General features: G+C 59.5%; 1 protein-coding gene across 1 annotated transcript in view; it reads left to right on the top strand.

The window, feature by feature from the left end:
- The window catches only part of CELSR1 (cadherin EGF LAG seven-pass G-type receptor 1), a 137,819-nt gene that overhangs the window by 57,333 nt on the left and 59,704 nt on the right, over nucleotides 1-20,782 (top strand). Inside the window, 3 exon segments of the mRNA XM_053895727.1 lie at nucleotides 14,056-14,278; nucleotides 18,997-19,112; nucleotides 19,505-19,593. Coding sequence (XP_053751702.1) covers nucleotides 14,056-14,278; nucleotides 18,997-19,112; nucleotides 19,505-19,593 — 428 coding nt within the window.

The following is a 20,782-nucleotide window of genomic DNA, read 5'->3' as shown; positions in this document are numbered from 1 at the left end:
GCACAGTGTCTGGCCCAGCCGTTCCAACCGGGGTGATTCTGCCCCCGGGGACAGCAGGGGGTGGGATGGGGGCGTGGAGGCCACACGTGCTGCCCACATGCGCCGAGGACGGCCCCACACAGACAGCGGTCCCGCCAGCGTGTCTGCGGGAGCGCAGAGCCACCGACTGCCTGATGAGTGCAGGTTCCCCCAGGTCTTCCTGGATGTCACCTCCCTGCCTCCACACGTGTCCCCTCCTCTCGTCCCCATTCCCCGCGTCCGCCCCCTGCTCGGCACTGGATGGCCACAGCACCGGGCACACAGAAGGTGCTCAGTAAGTGCTCGTGCACACACCATGGGGTCGGGGTTCACTTGGCCTGGCCTGTTCCTCCCTGTAGCCAGAGGAGGCGTCCTGGAGGCTCCTTCTGTACGGTGCCCGGTGCTCAAAGCAGTGCCTCTGCTGCTCTTGTCACTGCGCTGGAGGGGACGCGGGGGGACGGGGTGGCGCTAAGGTATTTATGACTCTGTCCCGCTGGTGTGAGAGCTGGCCCGGCTCCAGTTCTCACAGCACAGCTATGTGCGAACGCGGGCTGGCAGGCCTCCCCCTCCTCCCATACATGCATCTTCTCGTCGCGGAGAACGAGGTGATTTATCATCACAGATGAACGTCTGCCCACGGGGTACATTCCTGAGAAGGCAGCGACTTTGATAGCCCGGGGGGCAGGGGGAAGGCTTTCCTCCGCGCTCTGCCTGTCAGAGGGGAGGCCTGGCTGTGGCCCGGGACCTAGACCGTCAGGGTGCGCCCCCACCTTGGCCGCCCTGGCTGAGTCTTCTTCGTAGGGTCCTGTTTGTTCTTGAGCGTACGATTTGTTTTAAGTGTATTTATTTCGAGAGGCAGAGAGAGCGTGAGTAGGGAAGGGGCGGAGACAGAGAACGTCAAGCAGGCTCCACGCTGTCAGCGCAGAGCCCGACGTGGGGCTCGAACTCACGAAACCATGAGATCACGACCCGAGCCGAAACCGAGAGTCAGACGCTTAACCTACTGAGCCGCCCAGGCGCCCCTCTGGGCCTATGATTTTAGGTCCCTGGGCCGCTTGACTGGATTCAGAGGGTGTTTCAGCGAATACTGGAGAACAGCCCTGTCTCTGAGCGTGAAGCACCTGGTCGTCCCTGGGTCTTGGGGTCCCTGCTGCTGGACACTGCATCGAAATGGTTCTCCTCAGCATCGAAATAGGTGCTCCTTAGCAGAGATGTAGTCTGGGAATCACTGGGTCAGTAGCCACTTAGGAGTCTCGGTGATGCTGGGTTTAAGCTTTGTGCTAACTACCCCTGGGTGGAATGTCCCGTTTGTGCTGTGTGAGAGCCTTCCAGGGAACCTGACTGCCCCCCGTGGTGGCCTCCCTTGGACTGGGGGCCCTGACTGTCCCCCAAGGTAGTCTCCCCTGGGCTGGGGTCCTGACTGCCCCCCATGGTGGCCTCCCCAGGGATGGGGCCCCTGACGGTCCCCCGTGGTGGCCTTCCCTGTGCTGGGGCCCCTGACTGTCCCCCATGGTGGCCTTCCCTGTGCCTCCCCTGCTGGGGGTCCCGACTGTCTCCCGTGGTAGCCTCCCCTGGACTGGGGACCCTGCCCCCTGTGGGGAACTCTCCAGGATGAGGACGTCTGCCTAAGCTCAAGGCCAGAGAAACTTCTGGTATACAAACCGAATCATCTTTTCTGTTCATGGAAAATATTTAAAATCACTTCTGGCACTTCTTGGATTCTGTTAAAAAAATGCACATTACCCCCAACTGCACGTTTTATCTTGAATTCTCCTGTCAGAGTCATGGTATTTCCGTCATCACGGGATGCACGAACGTGCTGCACGGTCCCAAGCAGAAACCCCGCGCCTCTGTGTAAAACTCTGTTCTGAGCTCCACGGCCGTCTGTGAGGGGAGGGGCGTCCACACCGTGCGGGAGAGGAGGTTCACCAGCTCCTGCCGCGGTTCACGGGATTGGAGGTCCCCTTGGAAGAATCGTCAGCAAGGCGAGTTTCGTCCTTAAACCAGGAAGTTCGTCATCATCATTCAAAGTGAAAGTCATTGGGGTGCCTGGGTGGCTCAGTCTGTTAGGCAACCGGCTTCGGCTCAGGTCACGATCTCCTGGTCAGTGAGTTCGAGCCCCGCGTCGGGCTCTGTGCTGACGGCTCGGAGCCTGGAGCCTGCGTCGGATTCTGTGTCTCCCTCTCTCTCTGCCCCTTCCCACTCACGTTCTGTCGCTGTCTCTCTCAAAAAGAAATACACATTGAGAAAAAAAAGAATACATGTTCTTTGTGGACATTGACGGGTCCCACGGAACTGCCCCACGTCTCTAGCGCCACGCAGGAAGTGGAATTTGAACCATCTGGGGGCTGAGCTGCTATTTGTATGGACGACGGAGGTTTCTGTTAGCATTCTGGCTGAGTTTGGACACGCTGCTGTTTGAGAACTGGCTCGGTTTTCCTATGAGCTGATTCGGTGGTGAGGACACCGCTTCCCAGCCTCGGGGTATGCAGCTGCCGGGTTCACCTTCCGCCAGCAGGTTCTTCCCCGAGGTCACAGGACTGTGCCCAGACCCTCGGCCCTCCCCCCTCCTTCCCTCCCTCCCTCACCCTGTGGTGGCACGGCCAGCCCACTCACCACTCTGCCTGGGCCGGGGGGCCCTATGCCTCTGTCTCCAAGGGGTACAGGGCCCCCGTCTGTCCCCACCTGCACGTCTTCTCTCTAGGAGACCTCCCCACACCCACCCTCACCCCTACCCTCAGATACCCCTGGGTCATTAGAACCAGATCCTAGTCCTGTGTCTGAGACGTCATCTTGGGGCTCATTCTTGAGACACTGTAGACAGAGGCAGCTGCAGGCCCAGAAGGGCACACGGGGGGGTGCCCTGGATGGCCCCACCGTAGGACTGTGACTTCTCAGCGTGTGCTCAGGCCCCAGGGCAGTGTGAAGTCTGTGTCCCATCAGGACTGGCTGGGGGCCAGACTGTGCGGGTCAGGACCCTCTGCCAGGCTCTGCCTCATTCTGGAGCCTGGACACCTCCTGAGCCGCCACCGGTGTTCTAAGCCCACATCCCTGGCCTGTCCCCTGGCTCGGAGGGACCGTGACTTTGCTCCAGGGGGTTGGAAGTGCCCTGTTGAAGGGGCCAAGATGGTGTCCTGGGCACTCAGGCCCCGGTGGTCGGCTCAGCTGACCCTGCCTGGTCACCACGTGCGGGCAGGTGTCCAGGGCCCTCTGGTTGGCCTCCCCACCAGCTTTGGCAGCCGAGACCTGTGATGTTTACTTGCGCTGTGTTCATTTAGTGCCTGCTGGGTCCTCAGCTGCTGCCAGCCAGGGGCACCACAGCGGGCTCGTGCTGGGGGGCACAGCTCCTGGTCCAATGAGGCTCAGGGAGATGCGGAAAGATTTAAGGGCTGCGGCTTTCTGTGGGCGACTGTCCCCAGGAAGGAGATGGCTCCGGAATCTGGCCGGTCTCCTTTGGCGTGAGGAGGGTTGGGTCAGTGTCCTGGGGCTTACCTGGGGGTGTAAAATAACCCTGGCCAGGCCCTTCCGTGTCTCCTGCAGCTCCTGGGGGCCTCAGGTGGCCCTGGGCTTGTGGCCACACCGCTCCCATCTCTGCTTCCGTCCTTGCACAGCCGGCCCCTGTCGCGTGAGGACAGATGTGAGGGCAGGGGGCTCACCCGGGTGATACGGGTCGGGTCTCACATCCCAGGACCCTTCATTCCATGCAATCTTTGCCCTATGAACCGATGCCCACAGCTTCGGGAAGTCGGAACCTGCACGTGTCTTTTCGGGGCCACTGGTTAGCTGACTTGAGGGTTGGTTATTTTCTGTGCCCTTCACCCTCTGATGGGCGTGAGGAGTGGGAAGGTGGGGAGAGCACCCCTTTCCTAAAAGGAGGGGTCCTCGGGTGTGGCTCGGGGCTGGCACTGGCTGGGCCGCCTTTCCATCCCGGGGAGTTTAGAACGCACACTGATTATTCCGGTTAGCCGGGTTTCAACCCTCAAACATGTCGGTGACTCCGGTAAGAAGAACCAAAGCGGTGGGTAAGCCAGAATCGTTTTCCTTTCCTGCTGGAATGCGTTTTTTATTTATATTCAAAAAAAAAAGAATGGGTGTGTCTGCAGTTCTGGGAAATTGCTTCAAAGACAATAATGAAGTCATTCGAGAAGGCTCAGAGAAGGCCCAACCTGGACAAGGTCTGGGCTTCCGGCTTCCCCTCCCTCCCCGCAGGGGGGGTCAGAGAGGGTGGGCGGCAGGTGTCTGGGCTCTCAGCAGAGGCCTTTCCTGGCAGCCTTGCCCCATGGAGGGGGAGGCTCCAGGGCAGAGCCAGTCACCGGGAGGTGAGAAAGTCAAACAAGGAGTGTGGGGGAGGGGGGGCTCCTAGTCCCAAGAAGTGAGTTAATAACCAGGAAATCACAGTACCAGCCTGCCAGGTGCTCAGCTCAGAGCTTTGCAGAATTAGCACATTTCACCTTGATGCTGGCCTCCTGGGTGCTAGGGGCTGCTCCAGGGCAAGACACAGAAATCCTGCCTTCAGAGAGGGATTTGCAGCAGGGGAAACTGAGGCACCGGCCGGGGGCTTGCTCAGGAAGCCTCTGTCCCGGGGCAGCGGTGTTGCTCCTGAGGGGGGTGTTTGGTAGAAGGGGCCGCCGAGGCCCTGAGTGGGTGGAAGGATGAATGGGCATGTTTTCCCAGTGTTGAACCATTTCTGACGGAGACCCTCAAGTGTCCCCTGTCCCTTGTCTCCCGTCTCTGTGCTTCCCCCGAGGAACCGCGCTGCTGGATCACGTCTTGTTTGTTAAGATTTACCTTTGCAAAGTAACCTGACACCCACGGTGGGGACTGAGGTTCGGTGTCCTTGTGTCTGAGGACCTGACTCTGAAGCCGTCCCGTGTTGGTGACTGTGGGGCCTGCACTGTCTCCGGACGCTCTGTCCTCCGTGCACCTTATCGATCTTTAATTCTGCCTAAACTTCAAGCTCCAAAGTGTCTTTTGTGCTTCAGACCCGACTTCTTCCCTCGCTGACTTTGAAAATACTGGTTTTTCTAGTTCAAAGCCCTTGGCTGTTTCTGAGGACGAGGAGGGAGCGAACTGTCCCTTTATTTACTGAGCAGCTTAAGTCATCAAATTTGTACGTGCCCTTCCCCTCCTGTCCAGGAGGGTCCGAGGGTCTCTGTCTGGCTGTGCCCTCCTCTCCCGGCTGGCTGGGGCTCCGTCACCTCTCTGGTCTCCGCCTGGAGCAGCCACGGGGCAAGTTCTGAAGCTTGCTCTCGGAGGTGCCGATTTACATCAGCCTCGCCCTGGTTCCAGCCCCGAACCTCCTCGCCCCTCCTGCCACGACCGTCACACAGCCTCTACCCCCCACACACACCAGACACACATCACACCCCAGAGACATACCTACACAACACACACATCTCACACATGCGCACACACACCCCACCTCGACGCCACCTGCTTGCCTGCCTGCTCTCTGTGCAGTGACACCGAGGTGCCCGGCTATGCCTTCCTCTTGCACAGACATCCTGCCCGACCGTGACGTCCCGGTGGCCAGGACCAGGGCTCTCCCGTCCCTCTGCTTGGGCCCCTTCTGGAGCCTAGTGGTCGCGCTGCCCCTCTGGCCACGATCCCCAGTCGTTCCGGCAAAGCCCAGTTCACAGGCTCCCGGACCCAGGCGTCCTCTCTTTCCTCCAGTTTCCTTATCTTTAAGGAACTTGCTTGTTACATACAAAAAATGATACATTTTATACACGGTGCTGGGCCTCCGTTTCTTCATCTGCAAGATGGTGACTAGAACAGTCCCCATGTGGGATGCCTGGGTGGCTCAGTCGGTTGAGAGTCCGACTTTCGGCTCGGGTCATGATCTCGAAGTTCGTGGGTTCGAGCCCCGCGTCGGGCTCTGTGCTGACAGCTCAGCCTGGAGCCTGCTTCCGATTCTGTGTCTCCCTCCCTCTCTGCCTGCCTCTCCCTGCTTGTGCTCTGTCTCTCTCTCTCTTAAAAATAAACCTTAAAAAAATGAAAAAAAAAAAAAGCAGAGTCCCCATGTCTGGGGATTAGAGTAGCAGTGATGGCCGGGCCTCACTGCCCTCCGTAACCCCGTGTTCCCCGCAGTCACCTTGCAGGCGAGCCCTTGGCTCCAGCCCTTGCCCGCTGGGGCCTCTCCTGGGGATTCAGCCACAGACTGAGTGAGGGTCTGTGGCTCAACACTGCAGGCCGGGGGCGGGCAGGCAGTGTCCCCTCGCTCCCAGCCCCAAGGCTGGTGTGGGACAGGCATCCGGTCACGGACATGTGCGTAAGGGGGCTGGAGGGACCTCGGCTCCGGGGAGCTTCTGTTTCGTTGTTAAGGGGGGTCCTTCCCCAAATTTCTGCTTGGGGTTCTGCACCGGGGCCAAGACCAGGAGGCGGAGCCCTGTGTTCCTCACCTGCGGGGGGCTTGTGGTTCACTGTATGCATTATTGAGTGCGGCTATCGGTTTGCCCAGGTGAACCCGATCCTTGGCGTGGGGGTGGGGCTGGCACTCATCACGGTGGCAGGGGGTGGTGGAGGTGCATGGCAGGAGGAGGGGAGATTCTTCTCAGAGTCGGAATGACCCAGAGCGAGCATCTGACTCTGAGCAGGATGTCAGGATGTGAGAAGCCCAAACTTGACTTGAATGAGGACTCACTCCCAGGAAAGGAACGATAAAGTTAATTCTGGACAGGAAGTGTGTCTGAGAACATGTGGGTTTCATTTTAATAGTGTTTCTAATGAGAACTGTATCAGACGGTAAAGATATGAGGCTCACTAAGGTTGATCCGAGTTAGTTACCTAAAGTAAGATCATTTTTATCATTTCGTTTCATTTCATTTCATTTGATTTCATTTCATTTCATTTCATTTCATTTCATTTCATTTCATTTCATCTTAGAGCATGCAGGTGGAGGAGAGGGGCAGAGGGGGAGAGGGTGAGAGAGAGAGAGAGAGAGAGAGAGAGAGAGAGAATCCTAAGCAGGCTCCACCCTCAGCGCAGAGCTCATGACCCTTGAACTTGTGACCCTGCGATCATGACCCCGGCCAAAATTAGGAATCAGAGGCTCAGGCGCCTGGTGGCTCAGTTGGCTGAACGTCCAACTCTTGATTTCAGCTCAGAAAATGATCGCACAGTTCGCGAGCTGGAGCCCCACGTCAGGCTCTCGCTGACAGCACAGAGCCTGCTTGGGATTCTCTCTCCCTCTCTCTCTGCCCCTCCCCTGCTCATGCTCTCTCTCTCTCTCTCTCTCTCAAAATAAGTAAATAAAACTCAAAAAATAGATTAAAACAAACAAAACTTATCTTATCACGTCTCTTCCAAGTTCGTGCTCAGTGATGTCAAGGTGTTAGCTTGAAATTGACCGAGGGGGTGTGCCCACCGTGGAAATGGGAAATGGGCAGGTCGGGGCTCCCCTCACCCGGGCCGGCTCTCAGGATTCGCCAGCACCCCACTGCATAGGACCTACATTTAAGAGAAAGTGTTGGTAGATTCTTACAGTGTAGACAGATGAGCTGCGGTGGCCGCTGTGGGAAGTGCCCTTAGGAGACCCGGGCTCGGCCTGAATGAAGGTGCTAGAATCCAGACAGAAGGAGCTTCCCGGGCTCACCTCGCCCGTCTGAATACCCAACACTCCCGAGTCCTCACTGGCCTCTTCTCCAAAACGCGTGTTTAACTATAAAAGTAATTCTTCGTTCATTACATCAGCATTTTCCCAACACCGTTTGAATCAAATACACGAATTAGTAGCTTTTATAATTCCGTGCAGGCATTAATCATTGGCTTGGACCCGGGAAATCCTGGCATTTTACGATTTCATTTTCCGAGCATTTGTCTCATCCCTGCCGCGCGCTGGGTGTGCATCGGGCGCCCCCTCTGCGCCTGGCACCCTCTGCGTGCCGGACGTGCTCAGACTTGGCTCCAGAGACCCTGTCCCGCCCTGGAGCCTGGGGACACAGATGCTAATGAGCAGCCCCACGGCCGCTGCCAGCCTGGAGCCAGAAGCTTCTGGGCCTTTTAGCGACTGTCATGGGTGCCCTGGACCTGGTCAGGCATATGGGTGCAGCTTGCTAAGGGGAGCGTGCCTGGGACATGACCGCAACCAGGTGCAGGGAAGCCGCCCCCGGAGGCCAGGCCCACAGGAAGGGGGCCACCGCCGGGTTATCATTGGTGACCACCTGCGTCACCTGTCGTGTCCCCGACAGCCCTGGGAGGAGGGGGGCCACGTGGCCGGAGTGTGGGGCATGCCGCGGGCGAGCGGGGCATTCGTGGGGGCAGAGGTGTGGCTGAGGGCCGGGCCTCGGGGCGGGAGTGGCGTCTTTACGGAGTCGTGCGTTGCCGCTAAGCCAGCACCTGGCAAGGGGAGCATTCTGAAAAGCTCTCTCTGGAGTTACGTGGAGCACAGGCGGGTTCGCAAGCCAGTGGGCGGCTGGCCTGGGTTCAGGGCGTCTGCGGCGAGGTGGCTGTGGTTGTGTGGATGGAGGCTGCACTGCTGGGGTGCAGGTGGCAGTGGAGGTGAGGGACGGGACTCCCTGAAGTGACGGGGGTGGGGGAGGGTGGGGGCGGGCACTGATGGAGATGAGGGGGAGGGACACTGATGGAGGTGAGGAGGAGGGGCACTGATGGAGGTGACGGGGGGGGGGGGCACTGATGGAGATGAGGGGGGGCACTGATGGAGGTGAGGGGGAGGGGCACTGATGGAGGTGACAGGGGCAGGCACTGATGGAGATGAGGGGGCGGGCACTGATGGAGATGAGGGGGAGGGGCACTGATGGAGGTGAGGGGGAGGGGCACTGATGGAGGTGAGGGGGAGGGGCAGGGTGTCTCTGGGCCCTGGGCTTGCCTCCCGTTCAGATGGTGAGGGCCCCTCCTCCAGGGAAGAGGAAGACGGGGTTTGAGGTGTGGGCTCTGTGGGGTGGTGGTTGGGTTGGTTGGTGGGGCCCAGAGGAGCGGGCCGAGGCATGGCTGTGGAGGTGGGGAGCCCCCCCCCCCCTTGCTGGCTTTCAGACGAGGCTGGGGAAGAGCGCCCCTGAGCGCAGAGGAATCAGAGCCGAATGTCACTCAGAAGCCAGCGAGGCAGCCTCATAGGTCAGATGCTGCGTCACCTCCGGATGCTGGTTGCCGAGGCCAAAATTTACCACGACCCTAATTTTAGGACAAACACAGAAGGCTGTTGTGGTGGGTTAAGTAGTGTCCCCCCAAATTCATGTCCAGAGCCTCAGAAACGCATCCTCATTTCAAAATCGGGTCTTTCTGGATGTATGAGTTAAGGCTCTCAGGATGAAACCATCCCAGATTTGGGGTCCCCCCGACATCCGGTGACTGGTGTCCTTGTAAGAGAAAGGAGGGGATTTGGGACACGGGACACATGTGCATGTGAAGGCAGAGACTGGAGGGGACGTGGCCACAAGCCCAGGAGCGCCGGAGTGGGGAAGGCAGAAGGCCCTGGCAGGATTGGGACCCTCCGAGGAAACCCCTCCTGCCCACACCTCAGTTCTGGCTTCCAGAACCACGAGAGAATAAGTTTCTGTTGTTTTAAGCCACGCAATTTGTTGTCCTTTCTTCCACCAGCCTTAAGAAACCAGTATTTATTGGAAATGAAAAAAAAACTTTACGGTTAAATCAAAACAAACAGCTCCGTGGAAACAGCTTCGTTCGCAACTTATATTAAAAAAAAAAATAGCACGATCTTGAAGAAAAACAGGGATGACCCCCCATGGGACCACCAGGTGGTCTGAGCGCTCAAGTCCCCGCGTGGCCGTGGGTGGGACAGGCCCCCTCACGCCAGCCGTCCTTCTGTTCCTCCTGGGGAAGGAAGTTTCCCTGCAGCCCCGGAAAACTGGTCTGTAAGCAGGAAAACCGGGAGCCAGAGTCAAAGTCACATCTTCGGGGACCGCAGAGCTCTCGGGCCGGGCGCACGGCCTCCTGTCTCTGGGCCGCGGAGGCGGGCCCGGGGAAGACGTCTGCAGGCCGGCGCGCAGGCAAGGGCTGGGCTGGGGGCCTCGGAAGGCTGGCGGGGGTGGGGGGGCGCAGGAACACCTGGACCCGAGCCCGCGACGCTGTTCTGGAACGCCTTGGGGCGGAGTGCTGTGGGAAGGGCCTAGCAGGCCTCCCTTTGTTTGCTGTCACGGTTTGGGGAGCACTCCCCCGCCCTGTCCCCTCGCTGCGGCTCCGTTCCAGAATACTCTGTACTTGGCCACCGACATGCCAAGCTGGAACTCGGGGAGCAAACACTCCCACATGTCATACACGTTTTTCAAGCAGAGATTAGAGAGTTTGAAGTGTGCGGAGGACAAACACACGTTAAGCTAAGCATTGAAAAGGAAGGCAGGGAATTTAAGAAGCCCGTGGGCTGTTCACCTGGAGGAGGCCAGGAGCACTGGGTCGCAAGTGTGAGGGTGTGAGTGTGGGTGGGGGAGGGTGTGAGTGCACAGGCGTATGTGTGAGGGCACGTGTGTGCACAGCTGTATGAATCAGCACACCTGTGAGTGTGTGTGTGTGTGTGCGTGTGTGTGTGTGTGTGTGTGTGTGTGTGTGCTAACATAAGCCGCACGGTGGCCGAGCCCAGCGCTGTGGCAGGCGGGGCACCCTGGTAGCCCCCTAGCCAGCTGGGGCCAGGAGTTTCCATGGAGGGTGGAGCTCGAGGGGGTCCAGGCGGGTCCGTGGGCTCCTGTCCTTTTCCTCTTACTTCTGAGCGGGTGCGAACCAAGCCTCTCTGCCAACGCGACCCTGGGGTCAGCCCCTGCCCGGGAGAACAGGTGGGTGGGCTGGCCGGGGCTTCTGGCCTGGCCCTGGGGGTCACTGGCCTGCTGGCCCCTTCACGGTCCTGGACTTTAGTTAGGAAGTCTGTGATTTCAAGCCGCCCGCCCCCCGTTTTCGACGGGGCTCAGCCTGGAGCAAATTGTACTTTTTGGGCGTTGCGACTGGGGCTACGTGGGGGAGGGGGAGGGAAAGCCCAGAGTGTTTGGGAGCACCACTGGTTTGCGATGCTGACCGCAGGTCAGTTTGGCCTGTGCCTCAAAAGTGAGCTTCTTGGAAGCACCCCCTCGGGTGGCTGAAAGGGTTTTCTTACGCTGGTCAGCGATCGCGCTCTAGAATCCTCACCGTCAGAGCTCGGCCTCCAGGAATGCTCTGAGTCCCTGCGATCTGTGTTCTCAGGAGCTGCGCCTGGGGGTCGGGGGCTCAGGACGGGCCGGAGGGGAGCGACAGAGTCCTCTGCTGACCGTGTCCCCACCTCCGGAGACGGCCAGCTCTGGGCCGGGGCACCGGACCCTCCAGCTCCTCACTGACCAGCCACGGGGTGTGGGCTGCCCCAGCAAGGGCGGTTTCCTGGCTTTGGGGGGGTTCTGGGTGCAGAGTCTGGTGTGAGCCATCAGCACCCAGCACGCCGGGGCTCGGTCCCAGGGGGCACTCGGGCTCCACCGTAACACCCACTCTCAACAGCACCTCACTTTCCTTGTTCAAGATTGATGAGATCCTAACATCACCCTGCAGTCCGTTCACATTCTCCGCGATCTCGCACGTGCCTGCTGTGGGCTGACTCGTGTTCCCCCCCCCTCACCCCCAGACTCGCGGGTGGAAGCCCTGACCCCCAGCCACACAGGATTAGCGTCCTCGCGAGAAGAGACACCAGAGAACTTGCTCTGCACGCACGTGAGCACAGTGGGCTCCCGGGGACGGGCTCTCACCAGGCGCTGGGGTGGCCGGCACCTTGACCGTGGACTTACAGCCTCTAGAACCCCGAGCAATGAATGTCTGTTGTTTGAAGCCACACGGTCTGTGGGTATTTTGTTAGCCTGGTTGGCTAAGGCGACGCCTGGGGATCCCAGTGACTCCTGGGCTCCAGGAAGCTGCTGTCGCTTGAAGGCCACTGTCCCCGCACCACGGCCCCTCCTATTAGACGTCTCTGGAGGTGTGTGATTCACATCCCTTCGTACTGGTCTTGTACCAATCTAAGAGCACGGGCATCACTAAGGGAAAATGGATGGATATGACTGTCTGCAAATACGACATCTCTGTGTGGCTGCAAGTATGTAAACCTCAAGCCAGGAGGGAGCAGCCACAGAAACGACAGAGGAGAGTTGATTTCCTTCGTTTATGAGGAGCTGATAGGAAAACATGCAGAGGAATTACCGGGTGGCTCCAGGGGCAGCAAATGCACATTGTCAATAAAATGCAAAGAGATCCTGGGGGCGCCTGGGTGGCTCAGTCGGTTGAGCATCCGACTTCGGCTCAGGTCATGATCTCACGATCCGTGGGTTCGAGCCCCGCGTCGGGCTCTGTGCGGACAGCTCGGAGCCTGGAGCCTGCTTCGGATTCTGCGTCTCCCTCTCTCTCTGTCCCTCCCCCACTCTCACTCTGTCTCTCTCTCAAAAATAAACAAACATTACAAAACCCCAGCACAGATGTATATTGAAAGTGATTTGCAATAGAAGAAGCTATAAGCTACATACACGCCATCAATAATAGAGTAAGGAACGTTAGTGACTGAAGCTTTGATGGGTCCTCTAGTGGAATTCTGTGCAGCCAGTAACGAGGGGCGGAAGCAGGTGCACTGACAGGAAAGGACTCCAAAGAAAGTGATTCGTTCCTGAGGACGTGCAGGAGACCGCTGAGGGCTTTTACTGCCCTGACGTGTTTTTGTACAGTGATGGGGGGGGGGGACAGGGGTGCAGATGTGAATGTCATACGTTCATTTTGAAAGGTGTTCATTTAGCGGCATGCGGGTAACTCAGTCAGTTAAACATCTGACTCTCGATACTGGTCCAGGTCATGAGCCGAGGTCTGTGAGATCGATCCCCGCATCAGGCTTTGCGCTCACAGCACAGAGCCTGCTTGGGTTCTCTCTCCCCCTCCCTGTCTCTGCCTCTCCCCTGCTTACACGCACGTGCTCTCTTTGAAAGATAAAGAAATAAACATTTCTTTGAAAAGGCGCTCATTTAAAGTCAGTAACTGGTGCGGGCGTCTGGGTGGCTCAGTCGGTTACGCATCCCACTCTTGATCTCAGCTCAGGTCTTGATCTCAGGGTTGTGAGTTCAAGCCCCGTGGTGGGCTCCGTGGTGGGCATGGGGCCTACTTAAAAAATAAATGAAATGAAATGAAAATCAGTAACTTGCAAAGAATGTTGGCGGGAGCTGGGGAGTGAGTGTCTGCTCTTTAGAAGCTCCTGTCCGTCCACAGGTCTTGGCGGGGTGTTGGTGGCTCCCTGTGTGTGGCAGAGGCAGGCTGGGCCGCGGGGTTGGGCCGCCCTCCCCGTCCCTGGAGCGAGCATCAATCGTCCCGGCAGACCGCTGCCGGCTGCCAGCTCGGGATCCACCCCAGCCTCCCAGAGCGTGTCCCCCCTGTTGGCGAGCGCGGGGACCCTCCCCGCCGGCGGGGTCTGACAGGCCTCTGGAGCAGAGGCAGTCTCTCTGGGGAAGCCTCCGGGACCCTGCTGTCACCACGGCGGGATGTGGGGACACAGTGGCGCCTGCCCTTGGCGAGCTCCAGGCTGGCGAGGGGGCCAGGCGGGATTACAGACACACCGGGGGTCCGGCGTTGGCCACGCTCTCGGGGCAGTGCGAGGGGGCGCGCGTAGGGCGGGAGGCCTCCCGAGGTGGTGGCCCTGGGCCCAGCGTGCTCCCTGCGTGCACCCCGGTCGCCCCCTCTGTTCTGACTGTGCAGCCGTTGCAACAGGCACGGTTGTGGGAGGGGGCCTGGGCCCCGCCCCCTTATTCTCATCATGTCTGGATGATTCTCGCAGAAGAGAAGGCCCTGCTGGGCTAGTGGGGTGTAGCGTTCACCCCTGCACGTTCCTCTGTCCCCCGAGCGCGGGGACCCTGGCAGGGCTGGGGCAGGGATGGGACCTCTGTGGAGGAGCCCCCTGGGGTGTTTCCGGGGAACTGTCCTGGGATCGCCCCCCGGGAGCGGGGTGCCACCACGCGGGACGACTGCGACGCGGTCCTCGGAAGGCCCCGGGCGCTGCGGTGTCTACGCGCTGCACGGAGACGGCCGCCCGCGGGTCGGGTTCCGGGGCCGCAGGGTGACCTCTCCCCCGCCCGTCTCGTCCCGCAGGAGAGCACTGCGAGGTGAACTCGCGCTCCGGCCGCTGCGCCAACGGCGTGTGCAAGAACGGGGGCACGTGCGTGAACCTGCTCATCGGCGGCTTCCACTGCGTGTGCCCCCCCGGCGAGTTCGAGCGGCCCTACTGCGAGGTGACCACCAGGAGCTTCCCGCCCCGGTCCTTCGTCACCTTCCGAGGCCTGAGACAGCGCTTCCACTTCACCGTCTCCCTCGCGTGAGTGCGTCCCGTGCGCCCCGCGGGAGAGCGCCTGGTGCTGCAGCAGCCGTCTCCAGGGGACAGCGGGGCGGCGTCCGGGGGCCCTTTGGTCACAAGGGCAGAACTTCAGGACGCCAGCAGCGGGGGACGGGGGTGGGGGGGTGGAGCCTGGCCGGAAGCCTGCCCTCGCTCTTCTCGTCCCGCTCCCTTGCCGATGACGCTGGGGCGGCCCTGGCGCCCAGAGGTGGGGGGCACGGGGCCCGGCCGGCCGGGCCCCGGGTCGACTCAGCTTGGGTCCGAGAGCTGGGCAGCCGAGGGCAGCCGCCTGTGGCCTCGCCTGTGTCGAGGGTGCAGGTGCTCCTTTATTTCTGTGTACGTTTCTGCAGAAGTGGGGTGTATTTGATGTGTGGTCGTTTGTGTCCCTGTTGGGGGCCCGTAGGGTGGCCTCCTGGTGGGGACGTGGCACCTGTGCCCTTGGAGCAGACATCTGCTCCCTGCCGGCTGCCCTTTGAAGACGGGCTCCTCTCCGGGGGTCCTGCGCGCCCCCCCCCCACCAGGCGAGGGGTGCAGTGCAGCCGACAGGCCCTGGGGGGCGCTGGTGGGAGCTGCAGCCCGGAAGAGTCGGCTGTGAGGCCTGGTCTTTGTGGTGAGTGGCCAGGCATGTGCCACCGTGGCTCCAGCCCAGTGGAGCCCGGTGCAGCCGGGAGTGTGGGCTGGCTGCTTCGGGGGAAGGACCGTGAGCACAGTGGGCACAGGGCAGGCCAGGCCTGTGGGCAGGAGCTGGGAGCCGGCCTGTGCCGTCTCGAGGGCCGCACGGTGCGTTCCCAGCGCTGAGTGTGGTTGGGGCCGGTGCCCTCGGTTTGCTTCAGCTCATGCTTGTTGAGCACCTGTTATGCCAGAGATGCTCTGGGTAACGGGTGAATCAGAAAGACTTTAGACACATCCTTAGGGATCTTCAAGTCCAGTGGGAGGGACTCCAGAAATGAATGCTGGGAAAGGCTCCCCGATCATGTGGAGATCCCGGGCAAAGCCAGCTCTGGAGGGCTGGGACGCCGGACATGTGGTTCAGGCTCCCCGACCTCTCCCCCGGGAGCCCCTCTCTTCGGAGCTGCCTGAGGCTCAGGGCCCACCTTGGCCTCTGCCCCCGCCTCTCACCCTGTCGCATCCTACGAGCCCCTTGAGCCCTCGTCCTCCTGTCCCCTGTTTGGCCGCTTCCGCTTCGCTTCTCCCTTCCCCGGCCCCAGCACCTTGGCCTCATCCTCTCTCCCTGGTGACCTGGTGTGACGGCACTGGATTCGTCAGCTTGGCCGGAGTCAGCCTGAGTCCCGTTGGGCCTGCCTCCTGCCACACGGGGCTTGAGTTATCAGTGGGTTTTCTGCACTGTGGCTGGGACCTTCTCCCCCTAAACTGGTTCTCCACGCAAGCTCATTGGTCGGGGGTGGGAACTCAGGCCCGACTTCCTGATCCTGATTTTTGTCCTGATTTCAGCTCGTTTATCATGCTGAAGTCTCCAGGGTGGGTACCCTCCCTCTTTGAAACCTTTAAATCACTGCGCAGGGTCCCTGGCTGCCACTCCCTGCTCTCAAGCTCCCGGAGAGCCACGCCTGTCACCACCGTGCTCTGGGGAGGCAGGACATGGGGCTCCGCTTGGCCCTCCAGGCCTGGATGGCTGTTTTCCTTTGACTGTAAAGGCGGTTTCGAGGCTTGGGTCACTTGGAGTCCCATAGTTCTGAGGCCGTTGCCTGCTTTATTTGGGCCATGGTTCCACCACATTCTGTAGAAAGGCGGATGAGGGTCCCTCCCTGGGGCGTGGCCTGAGGGCTTGGGGGCGCAGAGGAAGTGCCTGGGGCAGCTGGCCCTCAACGCCGACTGCCGAGCTGGGCCCTGGGTGCCGGGCCCTGGATCCTGGCTCTCTGCCCGCTCGGGATGCCGGGTCTCTGTCCTCAGCCCGTAAGACCTGCACCCAGAAGGCCCACCATGCGGGCACAGCCTTCCAAACTGGGGCTCTGCCGTGGGGTCCCCAGCCACTCTGTGCCCCGTGTGGCTTGATGTTTAAAACATCACATCCTGTGGGCGTCCGCCCTCCCGGTCAAAGGCGTTTTGGGTCTCCTAGCACGTGTTATCCCTGGCCTGTGACGCGTGGTGGTTGGGGGCTTGTGACTTTGACGTCCGCGCAGCCATGGCCCTCAGTCACGTGCTGTGCCCCGACCACCGGCAGCGAGTGAGCTGCAGGGAGGGGGTCCCTGTCGGAGGCTGAGCTGAAAGGGGACCAGAAGTGCCGGTGCCGGAGGCGGGCAGGCCCGGAAACCGACAGAGGAAGTCTGTTGGCTCCAGACTCAGGGAGAATCTGAGAAATGAAGCATTTGATTAACGTCCGGGTAACGTAATGTGATTGACGTCCGCTTGCTTGTCAGATTTGGTGTCTTTAGCTGATTCCATTTGCCAGCAACTTAGGGGCAGTTTGCCGTACGCGTGGCCACGGCCAGGGCATCAGGGCGCCGCTGAATCAGTGAGGAGTTTTTTAGGGAATGACTTCGGAAGCAAAAATCCCGAGAAGTCCTCCCAGAACTTGAGCAGAAAAGCAGCTACGCTCTGGGGGCCGTGTTTCGGGGGTAGACACCCCGTGGGAAAGGTGGAGCGGGGCGCCTTCCTCCTCGTCCTCCACCCCCTGCCCCCCCATCCTGTGTTCTTGGCCTCTTCCCCGGCCCCTCGCCGCGTCTCCGTCTCTGTTTCTGGTCTTTCCTCCTTGTCTTGCCCTGTCCAGACCTTCCCCTTGGCCCTGGGTCTCTTGTTAGGGCTCTGTGTCCAGCGGGAGACCTCTGGGTGCCAGCTCGGGGTGGCGGGGGGCATACAGGGCCGTTGGACACGAACACCTCGTACCGACCCCCACCTTGGTCCAAGGAGAAACCCACGGCAGAGCCGCCTGCCCGGCAAGGATTAGGCGTGACCCAGGAGTCTCCGTCTTGTCCATAATCCGTGCCCTTCTTCTGCCTGTTTCCCCCCAGACCCAAAGCATCCCCTTCACTGTGCGGGGGGTTTTCTCTACCATGTCACTGGATCTTGCTGATGTTGTAAACGGAGGGGGAGGCCACAGGGCCCCTCACCTGTGGACGAGAACTGTTTGTTTTAAGGAGCTCAAAGGAAAGGCTGAGGTCAGATGCCCGAGGCAGGGTCCGACACTCTTGCTGCTTGAAAACAGATAATCCAACCTTGAATCAAAGGAAATAATTTCCCCCACTTAATCTCCGGTGAGACAGACATCGAGCTCGCCTAGGAAACAGTTCCCAGGTTCCTATAGGAGACGTTCTAGGTTCTCTGTAACCAGGGTGTCGGGAGGCACCCCAGGTCGAGCTGGCCTTCTTGGGACCCCGGGATTGGCTGAAAGATCTCTGAGAATGTTTACGTCTTGTTGACATACGTGGGTTTTTTTTTTTTTTTAATGTTTATTGATTTTGAGAGACAGAGACAGTGCAAGTGGGGGAGGGGCAGGGAGAGAGGGAGAGAATCCCAAGCGGGGCTCGAACCCACGAAGCCATGAGATCATGACCTGAGCCGAAACCAACGGTTGGATGCCTAGCCGACTGAGCCACCCAGGCGGCCCCAAATAAGTGGTTTCTAACTCTTCAGAGGCTTGAAATCAGGCAGGTCTGTTCAGTTTCACCCCTCTGGTTTCCAATCATGCTTTCACCCGTTCATTTGTTTGTTAGCACGTCGTTATTAAGCACGTACATGGACCAGATCCTGTTTGGGGCTCCAGGATGCAGTAGTGAGTGAGAGTCAGTTCCTTCCCTTAAAGATCATAGCTCTTACACACGAATAAGTAAACAGCATAACTTCAGAAATAGACTAAGTGATGTGATAGATTTGAGCGGGTCGGGGCACCATGTAGATGGAATGAAGTTTACAGAAAGTGCAGTCAGTGTCTCCTGAGAGATCTGCGGAGCCAGGGAGGGTTGTTGGGGGGGGAGGCAGCAAGTGCAAAGGCCCTGGGGCAGGGAGGGGGTAGTGTTTGGGAGCGCAGGGAAATGGAGGTGGAGACCAGGGACAAAGGCCCTGAGGCAGTCATCACCATCAGCCTCCCTGCGTGGGTGGTATTGCCTTGAGGAACGTGCACAGGGACGTTTCCAGTAACAGAACATGCACCGCACGTGTTTCTTTTTTTTTTTTTCTTCTTCTTTTTTTAAAGTTTATTTATTTTTGAGAGAGAGAGAGAATGGAAGCAGGGGAGGCGCAGAGAGAGAGGGAGGCACAGAATCCGAAGCAGGCTCCAGGCTCCGGGCTGTCAGCACAGAGCCCGACACGGGGCTCGAACTCCCCACCCGTGAGATCATGACCCGAGCCAAAGTCGGACGCCCACCCGACTGAGCCCCCCAGGCGCCCCTGCACCACACGTGTTTCTGTTCACACGCCTCTAACTGGTGCAGTGGCGGCGGCGTCCTCCTAGGACACGGTTCAGATGTCCTCTTTTCCTGTCCTCCCGGCCGTGGAAACCAGATTCCTCTGTGGTATCTGCTTTGCTATTCCCAGAAAAGAACATCGCCAAGCAGGTTTTATGGGTCGTCGACTCCCGATGAGAAAAATGAGTTTCCCGGGGACGAGAGTCTTTCCTGAGTTGGTCCCCACGCTCTCGCCCTCTGCCGGCTGGGCGTGCCGCGTCGTTCCCCTACCCCCGGCCGTCTGCGGCCCCTCGGTGCCGGGCCATTCGTCCTGTGACGTGCTTCTGCTTGGCCCCACAGGTTTGCCACCCAAGAGAGGAACGCCCTGCTGCTCTATAATGGCCGCTTCAACGAGAAGCACGACTTCATCGCCCTGGAGATTGTGGGCGAACAGGTGCAGCTCACCTTCTCAGCAGGTGGGGCCTCCTCCCCAGGAAGGAGCCGCTCTCTGAGCCCTTCACGGGCACTCTGTCGCTTGAAACCACCCTCGTCCTTTGCAGCACCTTTAAGCGTGCTCCCTGCCCGTCCCCTGGTCCTGTTGGGGATCTGTCCTGTGGGGGGAAATGCAGAACGCACGAAGGTGTTCATGGCGGTGTTATTTATGATGCTGAAAAGACGGAAGGCCCGGCTCGGGGTTCCAGACATTGGGGAACCATTGGGCATCGTTGGGCATCTGATCTGTAGATTGAAACTATTTAAAGAGCCGTGAAGCACGTCGTCACCCACGTTGTTGGAAGAGAACGTCGATCCAGGCTGTGTCGTCTGTGGCCCGCTAACCTGTGCTCTCTCTGGACTCCCCCACCCGCAGGTGAGGCCACCACAACGGTGACCCCGCAGGTCCCGGGGGGCGTGAGTGACGGGCGCTGGCACTCGGTGCAGGTGCAGTATTACAACAAGGTAGGACGGGGTGCCCCCTCCCCCCCCCCCCCCCCCCCCCCCCCACCGCTTCCCGCCAGCCTGGGCGACCAGTGGCCGGGCCCCAGCAGCTCTTCTGTCTGAAGTCATTTATTTATTTATTTATTTATTTATTTATTTATTTATTTATTGTTTTAATTTTTTTTTTTAACGTTTATTTATTTTTTTGGGACAGAGAGAAACAGAGCATGAACGGGGGAGGGTCAGAGAGAGGGAGACACAGAATCAGAAGCAGGCTCCAGGCTCTGAGCCGTCAGCACAGAGCCCGACGCGGGGCTCGAACTCACGGACCGCGAGATCGTGACCTGAGCCGAAGTCGGCCGCTTAACCGACTGAGCCACCCAGGTGCCCCTGTCTGAAGTCATTTATACTCCGAAATTATACTGGCTGAAAAAGTTCTTTAGGAAGTGTTTGTTGAGGGTCTGTGTAAGTGTCCCCAAGCCCTGTGCTGGGGTCGGGGAGACTCGGGGGCCCCCAGAGGTCCCCCTGCAGTGGAGGGAGGCGTGGAAAGAGTTTCTTCATTGCGGCTGCTTTGGCTCGGGTCATCGCCGGTGGCTCCGGTGGCTAAAATTGCAGGCCATTCAAACACAGCTCCAAAGCCAAGATTGTCCGTTCGTACCCGGATGTAACCCGAACATCAGGAAGGTGGAGGAGATGCTGTGGAGGTGTGGGCAGTTTTGGTTTTGTTTTATTTTGCCGTTTCCTGGCTTGTAAGGAAAGAGGGTGTTACGTGCTTTCATCAGAACTACCCCACTTTCCATGGCTGTAGCGTTTGGGAGCCGCTTTTCTCTTTCCTGGGAAACTCCAGGGCGCCTCCCACCGAGGGTGGGCGAGAGACAGCAGCCTTCTCTTGGGCACAGATAATGAGACTTGCGCCCCTGTGTCCCGGGGGGTCAGGAGCCCCCGAGGACGGGGCTGTGCCCCGTGGGCCTCTGTGTCCCCGTAGCTCGGGGCACGATCCCTCCGAGCCCAGGGAGCCTTCTGCCTGCTTGAATCTGCTCCAGCCAGCAGGACAGACAGGTGGACAGAGACACGCCCCCTGGTTTCTCCATTCATGTACTCTGGGTAGCTTTCCTGCGTCCAACAGCGATCATGGGGGCTGAGCGCCAGCTAAGGGTGCAAGCCGGTCAGAGTGGGCCGAGGGGACCCCCCCAGAGCCCGTGCACCTGGT

Source organism: Panthera pardus, unplaced genomic scaffold (genome assembly GCF_024362965.1).
Source record: "Panthera pardus isolate Hobbes unplaced genomic scaffold, ASM2436296v1 HiC_scaffold_6, whole genome shotgun sequence".
In the NCBI taxonomy this organism is placed as follows: domain Eukaryota; kingdom Metazoa; phylum Chordata; class Mammalia; order Carnivora; family Felidae; genus Panthera; species Panthera pardus.
This window is presented reverse-complemented; position numbering and strand designations above follow the sequence as displayed.